The sequence below is a fragment of the Anser brachyrhynchus genome (assembly GCF_964034855.1).
Source record: "Anser brachyrhynchus genome assembly, chromosome: 27".
Taxonomy (NCBI): Eukaryota; Metazoa; Chordata; class Aves; order Anseriformes; family Anatidae; genus Anser; species Anser brachyrhynchus.
The window spans coordinates 6,657,315-6,674,405 of record NC_137720.1 but is presented as its reverse complement, the minus strand read 5'-3'; the positions used below and the strand labels follow the sequence as shown (position 1 = coordinate 6,674,405).

General features: G+C 53.4%; 1 protein-coding gene across 1 annotated transcript; it reads right to left on the bottom strand.

Annotated features, from left to right (window-relative positions):
- Window positions 1–8,642: 8,642 nt before the first annotated feature.
- On the bottom strand, window positions 8,643–16,457 carry RBM15 (RNA binding motif protein 15). Its single transcript, XM_080569308.1, has one exon. The coding sequence runs from the start codon at window positions 16,342–16,344 to the stop codon at window positions 13,477–13,479; it is 2,868 nt and encodes a 955-aa protein (XP_080425434.1). The 5' UTR covers window positions 16,345–16,457; the 3' UTR covers window positions 8,643–13,476.
- Window positions 16,458–17,091: the final 634 nt, after the last annotated feature.

The window sequence follows — 17,091 nt, the reverse complement described above, 5'->3', positions numbered from 1 at the left end:
CCACTATTGAGGCTGCAATTTTCTGTGTTATCGCCTTTAAAATTATTACGCAGAGCTGGGATATCACAGGGGTTTTACACGGCCACCAACTCAGCCACTAGCACAATCCTTCCCCACTCGCCCCCTTTTCTTTTACAGCATCAAGAGTTATTCCCCTACAGAAACATTCCTTTAAACTGCCCGATGGGTTATTTCAAGCACAAAATTAAGTGGCCTATGTTTAATAAAAAGCTGCACAACTTCACAGCTGTATTAAGCAGCTCAGACATCGCTGCAGGCAGGACAGCTCACTGGCAGGTGATGGGCCATATTCAGCAGTTACACAACCAAACAAAGGCAAAGAAACCACGCATACTGAAATAAGGGAAATATTTTAGCCCTGAATTTGCACTCAGTGGGGAATATCAGTGGTATAAAATGCCTGGTTTTTCATAGATCTGCCTGTTCACAGCTTCCTCCAATTCCTGCAGAAATCCACAGGCAGCAAATGCTTCAAAAATTGTCCTTTCACATCCAAACCGCAGCATCAAACACAGCATGGGATCCACCTGTACCAGCTTATGCTTAGATCCATGAGAGGATCTCGCACATCATTTGCTGAGCAACCAGGGTTTAAGGATAAAAAAAGACTATTTGAGGTGTTTAAGGCACTGGGGCTTGAAGAGGGGCAAGCGGATCCCATGTAATTTGTCTCAAGCCAGTCCTTCACTGCACATTGGGCTAAGACCTTCAGCAGGGACGAAGCTTTCATTTGCAAATTTAAGTTTTCACCTCTTGAAATATTTATGCTCCTACTGAACAAATTAAAGACTACTGGTTCTGTTGCTGTAATAGAAACTATTCAGGCTTTACTGGCTTATGCTTGGCTTCAGGTTTCCAAACTCAAGAGCTTCAAAAATCCCTCTCCTTCTGCATCTCTAATGCACATTTAAGCTCACTAGTGCTTTTTGCTATCCAACAGTGCAAGATCCAGAGACCAAGGCAATGTGCAGACGAAGTAGAGCTGACACACCACATCCTCACCCTGCTGCACTGATCCCACCCTGCCTGATTTATAGTACCTGTCCTCACGCTCTAAGCTCTTCTCCCCTTTCCCTAGATAAACCCACTCTGCTGAACACCGCTCTCATTTCCACACAAGCACTGCTGTTTTCAGCTCTTTTGCTACCAAGAACCAACCTGCAGGATGCGGTGGGCACACCTCATCCCATCTGCTCCAACCTACCTCCCCAGCCTCCAGGATTTTGAGGAGAGCCCTCCCTGTCCCCCTTGCTTGTGCTCTCCATCAGAGTAGCACAGGCCACCACTTCCTTACCCTTTTATAAGAAAATTTAGGGTCTCCAACATCCTTGTACCCCCATCTCCTTCTGCAGACAGCTCAGGAGTTCCCATTTCCCACAGCATCCTACCGCACACACAGGCACCACCAGCCTTTATGTGCCTCAGAAATAACTTTGCATAGACAAGGTACCTTTCTCAAGCCCTAATCACCCCCTCTTATCTGTCCAAAAAGGTTGAGGAAAAGGAATTCCTGCTGCGAGAAGCTGCTCCCAGCTGCCCTGCGCAGTCCTACCATCAGCCGGGGTGGTAGGAGAAGTCTTCAAGCTGCTGCCTTTGCAGCTCAGCAGGCTCAGGATAACCTCTGCTGGTCACATCCACTCCTCTCCTCTTGTACCTTTTGCTGAGGAGGCAAACACAAAACAGATGTTTTAGTTTTCCTCGCAACACTGAAAACCAAAGCCATTTATTTACTCGCAAAGTATGCACAACACATAAGTTAGAGAAACAAACAGCAACGACAATGGGAACTTCTGCCCGGAGGAAGATTTTCCATCCCATTGAAGTCATCTTGCAAATAACTTCATAAAGACAGTTTTGCATAGTAAACAGCATCACACACTGATCGGATAAATGCTGAAGTAGGGTTTGCTGGGACACAAACAAGTTCAAAAGAAATCTAGCTGTAATCTCTTAGGCTGATAACAAATCCCCCTCATTCCTGCTCCCTTAGTCAACTGCAGAATATAGGGTGGAGAAAACAAGCAGCGTTGGCTTAACATGATCGTCAGCACAGACAGGGCTTTGCTCAGCACGCGGTGCCCTCCCGGTTCTGCCCAGTCCCAAGTCCCACACGCTTCACGGTGCCTCTCGAGCGTCACCTCTGCCCTTGCTCTGTAACGCTCACTGCTACCAAGCCAATAGAGATCTTTCTCATGAAGTAATTTAACTTGTAAAACAAATAAAACATCCTGGAGAAACCCAGCGCTTGTAGCCAGCGGGTACAGCACCCTCCTGTCCCAAGCTCATCTTCCGCACACGTGGTGCCCGTGGGTCACTCGCCACGGTGGGCTGTGCCCCGCTCCCACCTGGATGACAAACCAGGTTTGGAAGCACTTCAGCAAAGAGCCCTTGGTTTGAAAACCTCCCTAAAATTCACACCAGGAGAACAGCGCAGAGAAACCAGATGTTAGAGATCTTGCAAAAGATAGAGCACAGCTTGTTACCGATGCAGAAGAGTAACGAAAGCTTTTACACAAAGCCTAATGAAACAGCCTCCAGTTCTCACCATATCCCAACAGAAACCTGGTGCAACATCCCCGGGCGCCTTTGAAAAAAAAAATCTACTTTATTTAGATAAAAAGCCTTCTAAGTAATGGCAGACAGGGAACTGTTAGCCTGATTCCTGATTAATTTTAGCACCACAAAATTGAAGAAAGGCGGGGGGGATCAAACAGGCTCAGCTTCTCCAGTGGGAAATCGCAGCACCTGCTGCTGTCACTACGCATCAGTTCCTGCTGGGATGTTGAGAAACGCACAACCGAGGCCCAAAGAGCTTGGCTGTGAGGCTGCAATCCTTCCGGGGAGCTAGAGGGGCGAAAAACGCTTTTCCATCGTTACTCACATTCCGCGATTTCCTCCCACGTATAACCCCGCGCAGCAGCAGCCCTGGCCACAAGGGAGCGAGGAGCAGCAGGAGCTGGGCCGGGCGCCCCGCAGGAGGGAGAAGGCAGCACCCGGCGGACCTGAATCCCACACCAACGGGCTTTGCAGAAGCCAAGATAAAACACCGATTTAGATGGGATTTATCAGCTCTCTCTCTAAAAGCTAAGGAAGACGCTGCAATTGGAGATCGTATCAAAAAGCATACTGCGCAAGCCCTTAACTCATATTGGAATTTTTTATACAAAAGCACCCTCACAGCGTATGCTTTCTAGGGCCCTGGCTATCGGCTGCAGCCTCCTCTTGCTGGTTGCGAGTTGGTGGAGGCCTCTTCTGCCTCATCAAAAGGCAGGGCAAAGATTTAAAAACTCGGCTTTAGCCATTCCTCGCTACACAAGCGAGCCTCTCCCGTCTTGCCCTCAACACGCTCAGCCTGTCTCAACAAAAAAGATCGGCGATAACCAAGCCGGGGACTTCCCCCCTGCTGCCCTCAGGTGCTGCCAACTGATAAACCCAGGCACTGAATGCAGGGAAAGCTGATCCCGATCTTTATTGCGTAATAAGCAACAATCTTTATCTCGGAACAAAATCCGCTCCACAGGCTGGGCTCGATCATTTCCATCCCTTCCCTCGTGTGCACAAGGTGAACTTCGAGCCCCGGCCAAGAAGCTGCAAGGCTCCGGGAGGCGCGACCAGGGCAGGACGCCTGGGGTCAGCCCCACCGCCTGCAGCCGGCTGCCCTGCGCGCAGAGCCACACGGCGGCTATGCCTGCAGCAGGACCGTGAGGAGCACTGCCTTTGCGGGACGCTCATTAACTCTGAGGAAAATAAGGCCTACTTAATTCAGGGACAGCTTAAAGAACAAGAATGCTCGCTCGTTGCTCCGTGAGCCGTTTTGGAAGGCGATACCCAGCACATCCGCAGCCAGGTGTGCTCACAGCGCTGCTGAGGTCTCCGCTTTTCCCTTAAGCCACAGGGACAACGCGGAGAGCAATCTAAAATAGCTCGGAAAGGATATGACAACACGGCCTTCCAGCAACAGGAAACAAGGCTGTTCTTCCTTCACCCGCTTGTTTGGCAGATGCCGCGTGTGGTTTCTGCTGTTTACTCGCCCTTACGCACGCTGATACCAGGCACGCTGGGCTCCTTCAGTGCTCGCTTCCCTCCTGCCCGCAGCACGCCCCAGCCCCTCCAGCACTGCTCTGGTGCTGCAGGCTGCCACTGCGTGGAAATTCAGCACAGCCTGAGCTTGGAAATTTTACTTCCAGCCACATGAAAGCCACCCTGGGAGGTGAGCTGCTTTGTTTTTTGGTTTAAAAAACATCTTTAAAGGTAGCACAGCTACTTTCACTGAAGCTGATGGGAATTTATCAGCTACCCTAATGGAAAAAAAGATAAGATGTTTGAAAATACAGAAGTCTTATCTAAAGCTAAAAATAAGTTTACAAAGCCTGATCCTCACTGAAATGCTTTCAAGGCTGCAGCAACCACAGACGATGAGGAACTCACGTTCAAGCCCATGGGCAATTTCAGAAGCAATTCATAGGTCAAAGTCCCTATTTCCAAAGCAATGCAGACTTTGCCTCCTAAGTCACCTCTGAGCTTTTGAGCACCTTCCCCTATAGATATATCTCGCATGGGCAAGATAGGGCCAGGGAGGTGTCCGCACAACCTTCCAGTGACCCCATCACTCCAACAGCTCCATCCCTGTGTCCTCAAGCCTTTAGCCAAGCAAGGGAAGGGAACTACGGAGGAGGAAACAAAGTCAAGGAGGAAGAGAAAAGGCATTTGTTATCAGCTCTCTGACAGGAACACGTCACGCCAATTCGGTTTGAATCATGCCTTAGTGCAAGAGAAAGGGAGCCGGGCTGGCAGACACCAGCAGCGAGGCCTCTCGTTCACCCCCCCAAGGGACAGCGCCGTCCCCTTCCTCGCCATGCCCAGGCAGTTCCGGAGCTCACCCCGCACCTGCGCTGCCAGAGGTGAGCACCACGAGCAGCTCCCAGGCGGCGCCGCTCCGCCACGAGCACCGCCGGGGCACTGCTGCTCCACCAGCCCCCAGAGCTCCCCAACAGCCCTTGGGAAGCTCGGCCAAGGGAAACGCAGGCTCCCTAAGCGGCAAGCCTCCTGCACCCGCGGGTGGCCCCGAGGCACGCTGCGGTTTGGGATTTTGCAGGCCTGGAACACGGTGCTTTCATAGGAACGAAGACGCAGACTGAAGTACCCCGATGCTCGCTCGTTACGAACTGCAGGCGTTACGGGGAAAGCTGCCAGCTCAGGGCAGCACCCAGGGCTCTGCCTGAAGCAGTACGCACTGCCGAGAGTCAGCCTGCCCTATTGCTGCATCTGGGGACGGGAAACGCCGGAGGTGGCTCAAAATCTACAGACTGACCTTCCAATCCGACTGCAGAACTAGGTGTGAAGGTCAAGGCAGGGAAGAAAGCAGCTGAAACACCCGGCCCCCACAATTAACCTGCGGCTCATTGGCAGAGCCACGGCAGCCGCGCACGGTCCCTCGCACGCCGTCCCGACCCGGGACAACACGCGCCAGCCCCACGCCAGCACGGGCACGGCCGGGAGCTCAGCAGAGAGGCAGCCGCAGCACCACCGCCGTGTCGCCGCACTGTTTAATTAACGCATCCATCACTGGAGGAAGATACAAAGGACTGTCAAAAGACATTGTCATAAACGTCAGTGCCGCCCCGTCCTCGGTCTGTGCTCCTCCTGCAGGCACCAGCAGCGCAGCCCCGCGGGGCAGACCCCGCAACCTGCGCACAGGGCGACGCCGAGAGCCCTCCAGCAGCTTACCCTGCCTTAACAGTTTACCTCACCCAGTTCTCAAGCCGGCTATAATTAAACACAGGCCCGCAGCTAACAGACAATAACAGGAGGAGATACAACAGGAATCACAAAGCCATCTGCCCAAGGTGCTTTCCACTCCTTTCCCTCGCCTTTCTGCGGGCGACTCGCCCGGTCAGCTCGCACAAGGTGGGACACGTGGCGGGAGCCGATCCTCAAGGAGCGTTTGCTGTTTTACAGCAAACCAGCAGCATGAGGCGAACATAAGCTTGTTATTAGCTAAGAGCAGAATCTGGGCCATCTGATGTCTAAAACTTACTTATTAATTCAGCTGCGGCTGGTAAAAGCACAATTCTGAAAAAATGTGTGAATTCAAAGTACCGGTTCCCCATCTAAGCCACGTGCATCACTTTCTACTGCAGTGCAGTTAATTAAATGGTTCTCTTTACGAATCCACTTTCCCCAGATTGCTTGCCTGAAGTCTCATTAGCCAAATTAATATGATGCATACAGAGCACTTAACCCTTCAGAGGGCCCAGCTTTAACAAAAGCACAGGTTTTCCTGGAGCCGAAGCATCCCTCTGACCAATTCAGCAGGCAGACCCAGCACACAAAAACCAACCTGCTGTTACACAACAGCCACAGGAGAATCACCCTACCCCACATCCCACAGTACCTCCAAGCCTCCAGAATAAACACATAACGTGAAGAGACTGCAACGAGCCCTCAGTTCGGTAACGGAGGAGCCTGAGTCAGAGCCACAGCACCCCCCTGGAGCAGCCACCGCCGGCCCCGCTTGCCGTACCGCGAGCCAAAGCACATCCAAGAGGTGGGAGCACGCCCAACCCCGAAACACGCGCCTGGCTGCCCGAGCAGACGGCCGGCTTCTGAGAAGCATCTCCTTTACTTGGGTTATGCTCCCAGACCGCTCGTCTCCTGGGGGCACCAACCACCGGCCAAGCTGAAGCCGGAGAGGCTCGAGCACGCCTCCTGTTCCTGCTGCGGGCCCCGGGCCTTCCGCACAGTGCTTCGAGTTAGCACAGATTTGGAGGTGACATTTCAACAGAACATGAACTACGTTGCAAAAATACCAACTTCAGCTACAAACACCAGCTGCTGGAAGAAAATCCCATCTCAGAAGCCTCCCCTCTCTGTTTCCCTCCCCTCATTACCAGCAGTATCTAAAAACGCGCTCATTTGCCATAAACAGCTTCATTTAAAAGCTTATACCAGCATCCCATAAACACATACATGGCTTTGCCTAAGACATCGCTTGGCTTTCCACATCGACATACACAAATTACAGGTAGTGCCTGGTTATAAGTCAGCGTTAATTCAAGCAGTTCATGAAGTTAAAATCGCAGCTCTAGTTCTCCACACCGAAGTCCTGCAGCTTCACTCCCAAGGCACCTTGCCCCGTGGGTGAAGAAACCTTGCGATCACCAAGAGGAACCCCAAAGCAAACACAGAGGCTACAGCGAAGAGGTTGATCCGTCGCTACCACCCCCAGCACGGATGGGAGCGGCACGCTGACCGAAGCAAACGCACATTAGTAAAAGTTAGTAGGCACTCAAGGCTGGAGAAGCAAAAAAAGGTGAACAACAAAACCATCTCCGTTTACATTACAATTCAGTTCAACCTTTTAAACCCCCTTACCTGTTTGAGGGATTTACACAGCTCTTTGCCCCGGGAACAGAGACACCTCGCGGAGCACAACCACGGCATCCTTTTGCTGGAAGGCGCCTGCAGCCTAGCAGTGATCCTGCACAGCTGCAGGACAGCACTAGGTTCGTTATCCACAGGAGGTTAAAGTATGTCAAGGCAACCAGGGCAAGCTTGCATTTCAAGGTGTCTTCATCTGCATGTCACATTAACTCTAACAGACCGGCAAGCATAACACGAGAGGTGTCTGAAGCCAACGATGCCGCGGTGTTAGCTTCCTCTTCGGCTCAGCGGTCGTCAAATGTGCCCCGAAGTCTCCTGCAGCGAACACGGAGTTGTGCTCCTGCACTGGAACAGCCTTCCACAGCTCAGGAGCCCCCACAGAGGAGAAGGCAGGGCTACGGCACACAACAAGGTCAGGACGCCTCCGTGTTTTCCTCTCACCATCTGTACTACACATTGTGGTGACTGCAAGCAAACATGCAGCCGTACCTGGGACGCGATCAGGGTGCATGCACATCCGAGGCGTGTGGAACATTTGCTTCAAAACCGGTCAAAATAAGGCACTGACACCAACGCAAAGGTTTTAAATTACCAACTCTAGCTCTCAGGAACTCTTCATCCATTCAGAACTACACCCAGCACCGCGTAACTGCTGAAAAGCCCCTGGAGATGGAGGAGCGCCTCGCGTATGTCAGGAAAGGCTTTATTAACAGCATTTAAACACTCTTAAGGACTCATTTCGCTTTTTCTTTTGGCAATTTGGTGCAAAGGTTTACGTGCAAGATTCAACGCAATTTCAAACTTTTTCTTCAAACTTAAAAAAAAAATCAGAACTAAAGCCAAACAAGTTGGGTGAACAAAACAAATCAGAAACATAAAATTCAGGAACTCCAGCTCGTCGAAGCCCCAGACTTGGACACCGTTCTGAGACGCAGGGGGGTGCTTCCCTGCTTCTTGCATGACAGCATCAGCACCGCTTCCTCGTAAGGTTGAGGAGTAAAGCAGCAAGTGACCCCCTTCACCGCAAACCAAGGGGGTGCCACAGCCAGACAATCAACTAGATTCTTCAGATTTGGTAAAACACGCTGGTCAACGCCAAAGTGCCAGTCTCCCTGCTTCTTGCTCAAGACCCGCAACTATCATTGAGCAGCAGCAGCAGCAGCAGCAGCAAGTACCCCTCTGCTGCAAACAAAGGGGTCAAACGTTTGTCGTCAATTCACTTCCAGGCAGAAAAACCATTTTCCTCAAAAGAAACAATTTATTTAGAATGAAACAAAATCAGCTCAACTGTGAGCGCATGTTTGAGTGACAGCTACTTTTAAGCTGTGTGAGCCATAAAAAGGGTATTCCTTTACTTTTCCAGCAATCTTGTGTACACAGCACAAAGCAAAGAGGTTCATTTTTTTTCCACTTAAAACACGGGCATTGGCATCACAATAGCAGATACACAACTTTTTTTTTTTTAAAGCTGCCATTTTAGTAAAATGCACAAATACTAAACAGATAAGCTTTCTTCCATCAAGGGGCCCATGTAAATTCCACACAAGCCACAGCTTCTCTTCCCAAAGGTCCATTAGAGCTTGGTATCCCATGCGGTTGTCTTCTGCAGTCCACCAGCTTTGCTTGCAGGAGGAAAGAAAATGTTATTTCAATACAAAGGTATACGACAGAATTTCGCCTCCCAATGTCATACCACCCACGGGCACGAAACCTTGCAATGAAGTCACCTTCCATGTATAGATGCATAACAAGTAGTGCAGGGCTTGGTTTTGGACCGAGGTTAAACTAGGCTTACAGTATTGATGGTTATTCAACTTTCAGCAACAGTTAACGGGACACGTCAAAATAATTAACCATGAGAAAAACCAACGGAATCTTTGACAATTCAGTTGACTTTCCTCAAAGAACATTTCCTGAAGGCAACTTATCGACAAAAATGTGAAATGTAGTGTTTACAAGTTTCTCTTTTGTTATTATTTTGCTGCGTAATTCCAACAGCAGGCAATTCCAATATTAAAGAGGGCAAATCAAAGACACACCTAATATCATTCAAAACTGTTACTATTCAAGTAATATTTCTCATCCATCATTTTCACACCATTAAAACTACAGGAAGTTGTATATTCAATTAACCATTCTCTGAACAATACGGTCTGCTTTAAGCCTGATATAAAAATCATCTCATCATTCCTTTTATAACTCATTGGAATACCTGTCCTTCGGTGCTATCTGCAGAAAGTCGTTAGAAAAAGGGGAGACAAGGGGGAAAGAACCCCAAAAACTCTGTAATTGTAGCATGGCAACGATTTCCTCCACTCTTGTTTCTGTTCAACAGGCGTGCAGCAGACTTCCCACGAGTACTGCCCTCAGCACTGTTTGTCTTAAAAGCCAGGAACTACGATTTTCCAAGCCATTTTCCCTGAGTCCTCAGAGTTTTTGAACCTGTCTTCACAATTTTCATCGATTCCTCCTTCCCATTAATACTTAAGGCCTTTCACCTCAGTTACCATCAACTAGATCGTTCCACTGCCAACGCGGGAAGCCTAAACTCTCTTCTCCACCCTCCACAGGAGGTTGAGCAAGTTGTCTCCAAAGTATTTCAGTCTTTTGACAGCCGTATAAAAAATAGGGTTAAGATTTGCCTGGCACATAAATCGCTCCTCCCTCTGCAACGCTTAAAAGGATGCACCAGGAGTCATAAGCCAGGAGCCTGAAACCTCCAGAGCTGATGGTAACCTCGGTGCTCGTGCTGCGCTCCCAGTCCGCAGCAGACCACGCACTAGACCGGAGCAAACAAAGCCACTGGCAAGCACCCAAGGAAGTTGCGTAAAGTTTCCAATTTAAAAAAAAATAATAATTAAATAAAATCTTAAACAAAAGTATGAGTCGTTTGAGGTTCTTTCCCCAAAGCATAAAGCACAGCTACCAAATGATTCAGGAAAAGGACATCCTTTTTCCACACTAATTCAACAAACTAACTCGTGAAATATAGGAACGTCAGCTGCACATAAAGTTCGAAGAAATACTGAGCTCCAGCTAGAGCAACATAATGCCAAATACGACAAGAGAGCTGAATTCTGCTACATCTGTTTTGCTCTATACAGAAGTGATATTACAGACGGACTTCTACTCGCGCTCAGCCCCGGCCAAGATGACTTTTAGTGGACAGCTGCTCCAATGGTGCACACCTGGGAGCCAAGAGAACAGCACAGCCGCCAAAGCTGTACCAGACATGGTGGCAGCGTGTGGCCAAGTGCCGGCAAAAAAATATTGCCAGTCAGCTATGTTTTGACATTAATTACCCTCAAAGGGTGTTAAAATCCTTGCTTACAAAACAAGAGCAGCAACCACAAACAAACCAGATTTAAAGAAGCAGGTACTCCGTTCAGTAAGAAACCCGAAAACCTGGAGTCGAACACAGCCTTGCCCGTTCCTTATTGCCCTCCAGTGCAGCACAACTTTGACTTACAAACGCCAGTGGCAGGTACAACCACTGCTATTTTACGAGGAAAAAAGGAAGGGCACCCAAGATGCTCCTCCGGAAAGGGATCCCACACCGCCCCAGCTAGCTGTCAAGAGTTTGCTTTGACGAGCTGTGTTGACCCCAAGTTTTATGGGCTTTAAAAACAGGCGTCTGCTGCGTGCCAGCATAACGAACACTGTGCTTCGCAACTTGAAGTGTTGGACACAAACGATGTTAGTGCTTCTGTTCTGGTGTTGGGCACGTTTGAATTCCCAGCAGTTAAAGTTTCTTTCCTTTAAAACTCTGCGCTTGCAAGTGACTCACGTCAGATGCCGCTAGAGAACTCACTCCGAATGCACGAAGCACTTCGAGCAAGTTCGCAGCAGTGTTGCACACGCAAGCACACAACAGACACCTGCACGAGTTAAAACAGACATTCGTTGCGGTAAGTGGTAAATACGCTGTATCTTCTCAAACACAGTTATTTGCATTATTGGTGTCATTTCAAGAAATTCTCATTGTTAATAGTAAGATGAACAGCTGAGTTCTGCCATCTAAATCTACTACATTCACGTTGAAGGACAACAATCCAGAAATCCTGGATTTCACCCTGAAACACTTAAGAGCATTAAATGAGGCTTGTACGTTTCCACTTCAAAAGAAAAGTAGCTCTAAAACCAAAATCTGTTTTCAAGATACGCTGCCACATTCGAGTTCTCAGTTCACCGCGATGCCTGGGACACAACATCTCCTCCTCCTGCTCAGAAAAAGGAAATCACACCTCACAGAAACGAGAGCACTCTCCGAAGAGTGGCTCCGTAAAGTGGCGTTACAGAAATTCACCTCTCTGCGGCAGCGAACCTCGAGCAAGCACTGCCAAACTCGACAACTTCTGTGGCCACAGAACACATTCGGTGCCTCTCCTCCTTCAGGTACTACTGGCAACCCATCCCACATCTGAATTTGATTTTTGTGTCATCTAAGTTGAAACAGACACCAGCTTGCCCCGCAGCAGTCACCCAGGGGACGCATCGGAGCACCAACTGAGTGAGGCAGCATCGCGTGTACACTGCCCGCCTCTTAAAATGTGGCTAAGTGCAAGATTACATTCTGGCTTTAAGTGCAAGGTTACATTTTAGGGCCTTTATAGAGATACAGTCAGATTTACACCTCAGTTGAGAAGCTAGCTGCAACACCCCTGCGGTTGTTAAACAGAACGAGGGACCCGGATCCCTTCCTCCCTCAGAGCTGCCTGTATTAGCGAGGCGCCCAAAACCGCTGGAGCAGAGCGCCCAGCGAGGGGAGAAACGCACGCGAGAAAATGAACAAAGTTCCTTAGGAGGAGGCAGTTTGCCTTTTTCCCAGGATAACATGAAGAAGAACTCTCACCTCAGCACCCCGAATTACTTTTAAACTTCTCCAAGATGCTGAAAACACCTTGCTCCAGGTTATCACAGAATTATAAACCTCATGTAATGCCCACTGTACTGTACCTGAAAAGTCTCTAGCAGACAGCAGTTCCTTGCTATTAACAAAGAGGTAAAATGATAATGAGAACTTTTATGTAATTAAATTATTACAGAATTAAAACCATCTCTGGAGAGAAGCACACTTGCTCAGAGTTTGCACTGTGGAACCAGACCCCACTGTACCTGCAACTCTTTGAAAAAGGCAGTAAAAACAAAAAACCACAACATAACTAAGGTTATTCTTAAAGCACCTCCTTGTTGCTTGCATACCAGAGTAAGCACAAGACATTCATGGTTTGTAACAAAGTCCTCAGCTATTTACCAAACATTGTCGCTGCTACAAACCCAAAGTGCATATATGGGATACAACAGAACTCGGAGAAATAGGAGAAATACACCTGTTAAAAAAGCATACCTTCAGTGCATGCATTTCGTGGGGCCGGATGAACTTATCAAACACCCGATAAAGGAACTCATGTTCTGCAGTGTACCCAAGAGCAGGTGCTGGTCACCTGAAAGAAATCAACCTCGAGCCATGCAACTCAAAGGGAAACCATTCAGGCTCCTGAGGAAAGGGATCGTGCGCGCCAAAGGGCCGCTGGCCTGAGGCCGTCACAGAATTTCAGTGACTCAAAAATGAGCTGACACCAGTCCGCTAGCAGGGATGTGGTTTTCCATTTAAAATACTGAGTGCTTTAAATCTGGTCTTTTAGGTTTGTAACTCTAGAGAATGAGCTATCGAACTTGCTTTAAAATACATGAAATGAAAAAAGGACACGAATCAAAATTACGAAGACGGGAGTTTGTTCTTCCACCCCCTCCCCCAGTTTTTTTTTTTCTTTTTTTTCTTTTTTTTTTTTTTTTTTGTAAATCAAAGCAGGCCTAGCCTCCCAGCTATCCCCATGGATAAGGGATTCTCAAAACATCCTATTCACACTAATGGCTAACCAACCTTTCTGGCTTCTAACTTTATAGAAAAATGTAGTAACAGAAAAACGGGCAGGGAAAGTCACCTACAAACAAAGATCTAATTAAAAATAATGACAGGGCTGGCTAAGGCTGTATCCCATAGCACCTGGCACACGCTGGAGGGGCTGCGTGGAGGAGTAGGCAGGGTTGGGTACAGAGAACACGAGGGCCTTAGGACGCCCCCCGGACAATGATCATGACCAGATAGTCGTCCTCTGATTTGGCCAGCGCCTTGGCCGTGGAGTCCAGGAACTGCTGGGAGAAGTCGCAGGGCGGAAAGGCGTGCAGGACCCCGCTGTTCTCCTTGTCTTTGTTGCCCCCCACAGGGAGGCTGATCACCCCAGCAGCCTGCTTTTGCTTTAGGTAGGACACCAGATTCCTGAGCGGCCTCTGGGTGGAGGTCGTAGCGGCCTCGCTAGCTCCGGCTGCGGAGCGGTTGTCTGATGTGCCCGGCACAGCCAAAAGGATGGCATAGCCGTTGGGGCCCGCCACTTTGATGCGGCGGTTCACCTCGTCCAGCTTGGGCTGGTCCAGACGCAGACGCTGGGTGATCTTGAGCTGCGCCACCTTCCCGCCGGTCGCTCCTTCCACCAGGAGGCTGCTGGCAACTCCGAGGTCCCCCTGAAGCAGATGCATATTGGACGGGAAATTGCTGTTCTTCAGCAGAAGCATCCCCTGCCAAGCCAAGCACAGCTTGGAGGCTCCCCCGGCCTGCGGCGCTCCATCCTGCTGCTGCTTCTGAGGCGGAGGTTTGAGCCGGGAGCCTCCGCCACCTCCTTCCGTAGCGCGTTCATCCTTTTTGGCTGGACTTTTGCACTCCTGCGCGGCGGCTGCCGCAGAAGCGCGATGCTTCCGCTCCCTTTCAGCGGAATTCTTGCGGTCGCGCTTTTCGTTTTGGCCCTGCTCCAGGCTGCCCCTGCGCGACTCCCGAATGGGTGAGGGCCGCTCCAACAGGAGCAGGCGGGAGGACGAGCGCTCCGGGTCGCTGCTGTAACGCTCCCTCCCTCCGAGGAGCTCTGGGCTGCGGTCTGGGGGAGAGGTGGTGGCCAAGCAGTGACGCTTTCGGGAGGAAGACGAGCGCTCGCTGTCTGGCGAGCGGTCCAAGTGCCGGCCTCCATCCTCTGCCAGCCTCCGCTTTCTTGGCTGCTCCCTACTACTGCTGCCCAACTCCCGCTCCCCTCGGTCCCGCTCCAAGGACCAACCATCCCGACGCCGTTCTAGGCTTTCCAGGGGGTCGTAGGCAGCTGCCCGGTTACTCCTATCCCGTACAGGGGGCGGGGGTGGCACCCACTCCGTCTCGGGATAAAGGTCTCTGTCACGGTCTCTATAGAGTAACGGTGGCGTCCTGTCCCGGGCCCCCCGGAGCGGATCAGGCGGGGCCCCCCGGTGAGCCCCAAAAGCAGCTGCCTCTGCCACTAGCTCGTAATGAGCAGGGGGCGGCAGGGGCAGAGGCTGCAGGTAGGGCTGCTGGTACCGATGCTCAGTATCCGCAAAGTCTACGCGGAGCCGGCGATCCGGCCCGCCCAAGGGAAAGCCACGCATGTGGGCACAGGCCGCCTGCGCCGCGTCCAAGCTCTCGTACTGGATGTAGGCCCACGAGTCACCTTTGCGGTAATCAATAGTGCGAATGGTGCCAAAACGATCAAACTCCCTGGCCAGGGCAGCAAGGGGCACCCAGGGCCCCAGGCCACCCACCCAAAGCCTGGTGGTCGGCGTGGCTTTACCATAGCCGATCTTGATGGGGTTGCGCAGAAGCACCTTTCCTGACATGGCCAGCTTGGCCCGGTGCGCCATGTCCAGATTTTCAAATTTAAGAAAACCGTACGTGCTGGTTTGCCCCCGACCCGGCCTTTTGATGTCCACCTCAGTGATGACCCCGAAACGGTCGAAGGCTCGGCGTAAATCTGTCTCGCTCACGGTGATGTCCAGGTTGCCCAGGAACAGCGTGCGGTTGGCTCTCTGGTCGTCCTCCGGGCTGATCTCCTCCTCGCTGGCAGCTCCGGCGCCCCCGCCTCCTCCGCGGAAGCCCCCGGCAGCCGCCACACCGGCCACCCGCTCCAGCCCATAGGCCGGCCGCACTCGTGCTTCGTAGAAGCCCCCGTAGTCCCTCTCCCTCTCCAGCTCCCTGGGCAGAGGGGGTGGAGGCGGCAGGCGGCCGAGGGCGAGCTGCTGCAGCCGGTAGTCTCGATAGCCCAGGGCCCCGCCGCTGCCGGCGGGGGACAAGGCCCGCTGCGTCGCCCCGGCCGGGGGGTGCCGCACAGCCGCTGCCGCCGCCGCCGCGACCCCCACGGCCGCCGCGCCGTAGGGCGACTCCTTGTCCAGCAGCGCCGGGGAGCGGCTGCCGCGCCGCCGGCCACTCCCTCCGCCGCTCCCCACGTAGACGGCCTCGATCTTCAGCGGGCGGTCGTAGAGCACGAGGCGGCCGCGGGCGTGCTTGGCGGCGCGGGCGTCCTCGGGCCTGCGGAAGTTGACGAAGGCCACGCGCTCGTCGGCGGCGCCGGTGCCGGGCGGGAGGCGGCTGATTTTGACGCTCACGTCGCCGAAGCGCTTGAACTCGTGGAAGAGCCCGTCCTCCACCGCCTCGTCGCTCAGCGCCGAGCCCAGCTCGCTGATCTTCAGCGTCTTGTACTCGCCGCCGCCGCCCGCCTCGGAGGACGGGGCGGCCGCCGCCGGGGCCCGGGACTCGCCCCCGCCGCCGCCCCGGCTGCTGCCGCTCCGCGACGGCTCCGCGGCTTTGCCACCGCCGTAGCCGTGCCGCCCGCCCCCGCCGCCCGCCGCCGCCGCCGCCCCGGCCTCATACTCGCGGCTGCCGGCGCGGGCGGCCTTGTCCGGGTGCGGGCCCCGCCGTCCGCCGCCGCCGTCCGCCGAGGCCGCCGCCGCCTTCCCGCCGCCGCCATTGGAGCCGCCGGAGCCGCCCGGCTTCTTGCCGCTCCGCTCGCCGCGCGCCGCCGCCGCCGAGGAGGAGGAGGAGGAGGCCGAGTCCTCGCCGCCGCCCCGCGAGCGCTTGGCCTTGGCGGGGGAGCGCTCCTTGCCCTTCATGGCGGCGGGCGGCGGCCGGGCCCCCCCCGCGCCCCGGCGGCCTCCCCGACTGCCCGCCCGCCGCGCTCACGCACCCGCCGCCATCTTGGAAGCCGCGGCGGCCGCCGGCCCCGCCCCCTCGGCGCCCATTGGCCGCCCGGCGCCGGCCCGCCGCCCTCGTTGGCCGCCTCGGCCCCGCCGGGCGGAAGGCCCGCCCGGCCCCGCGCCCTCCTCCCCGCGATTGGCTCGGGGAGCCGTCCGTCCGCCGGCCGGCCTCCCGCGCCCGCGAGGAGGGGGCGGGAGGAGCCGGGCCCACACCCCCCGCCCCGCCCCGCCCGCTCACTGGACGGTTAGAAAGGGCGCGGCCTTCTGATTGGGCGCCTGGACCTGTCAGTAGCGGCTGCCGGGCGGTGAGGGGACCGCCTCCGCTCGCCGGCCGTTGGGCGAACGGATCTCTTCCTTCTGATTGGCTTTCTTACCTGCCAGTTGGAGCGGTCCCGCTGCGGCCCCGCCCCGCCGCTCCCCATTGGTCCGCTCGCCCAGACGCGGGTTCCCATCGTCCCTCTCAAGCTCTCGCGAGCAGCGCGTTACCCGCCCCTTTTCCCCATTGGCCTCCGCTGCTCTGATTGGCCGAACGCTGTGCCGCTCCTGAGGAAGCGCGGGCCGCTGCTCACGCCCCGCCCTTCGTTTACCATTGGGCGAGAAAAACCTCCTCCGGCATCCGATTGGGCGCAGTCAGATAGCGTGCCGATAGGCTACCGCGGTGCT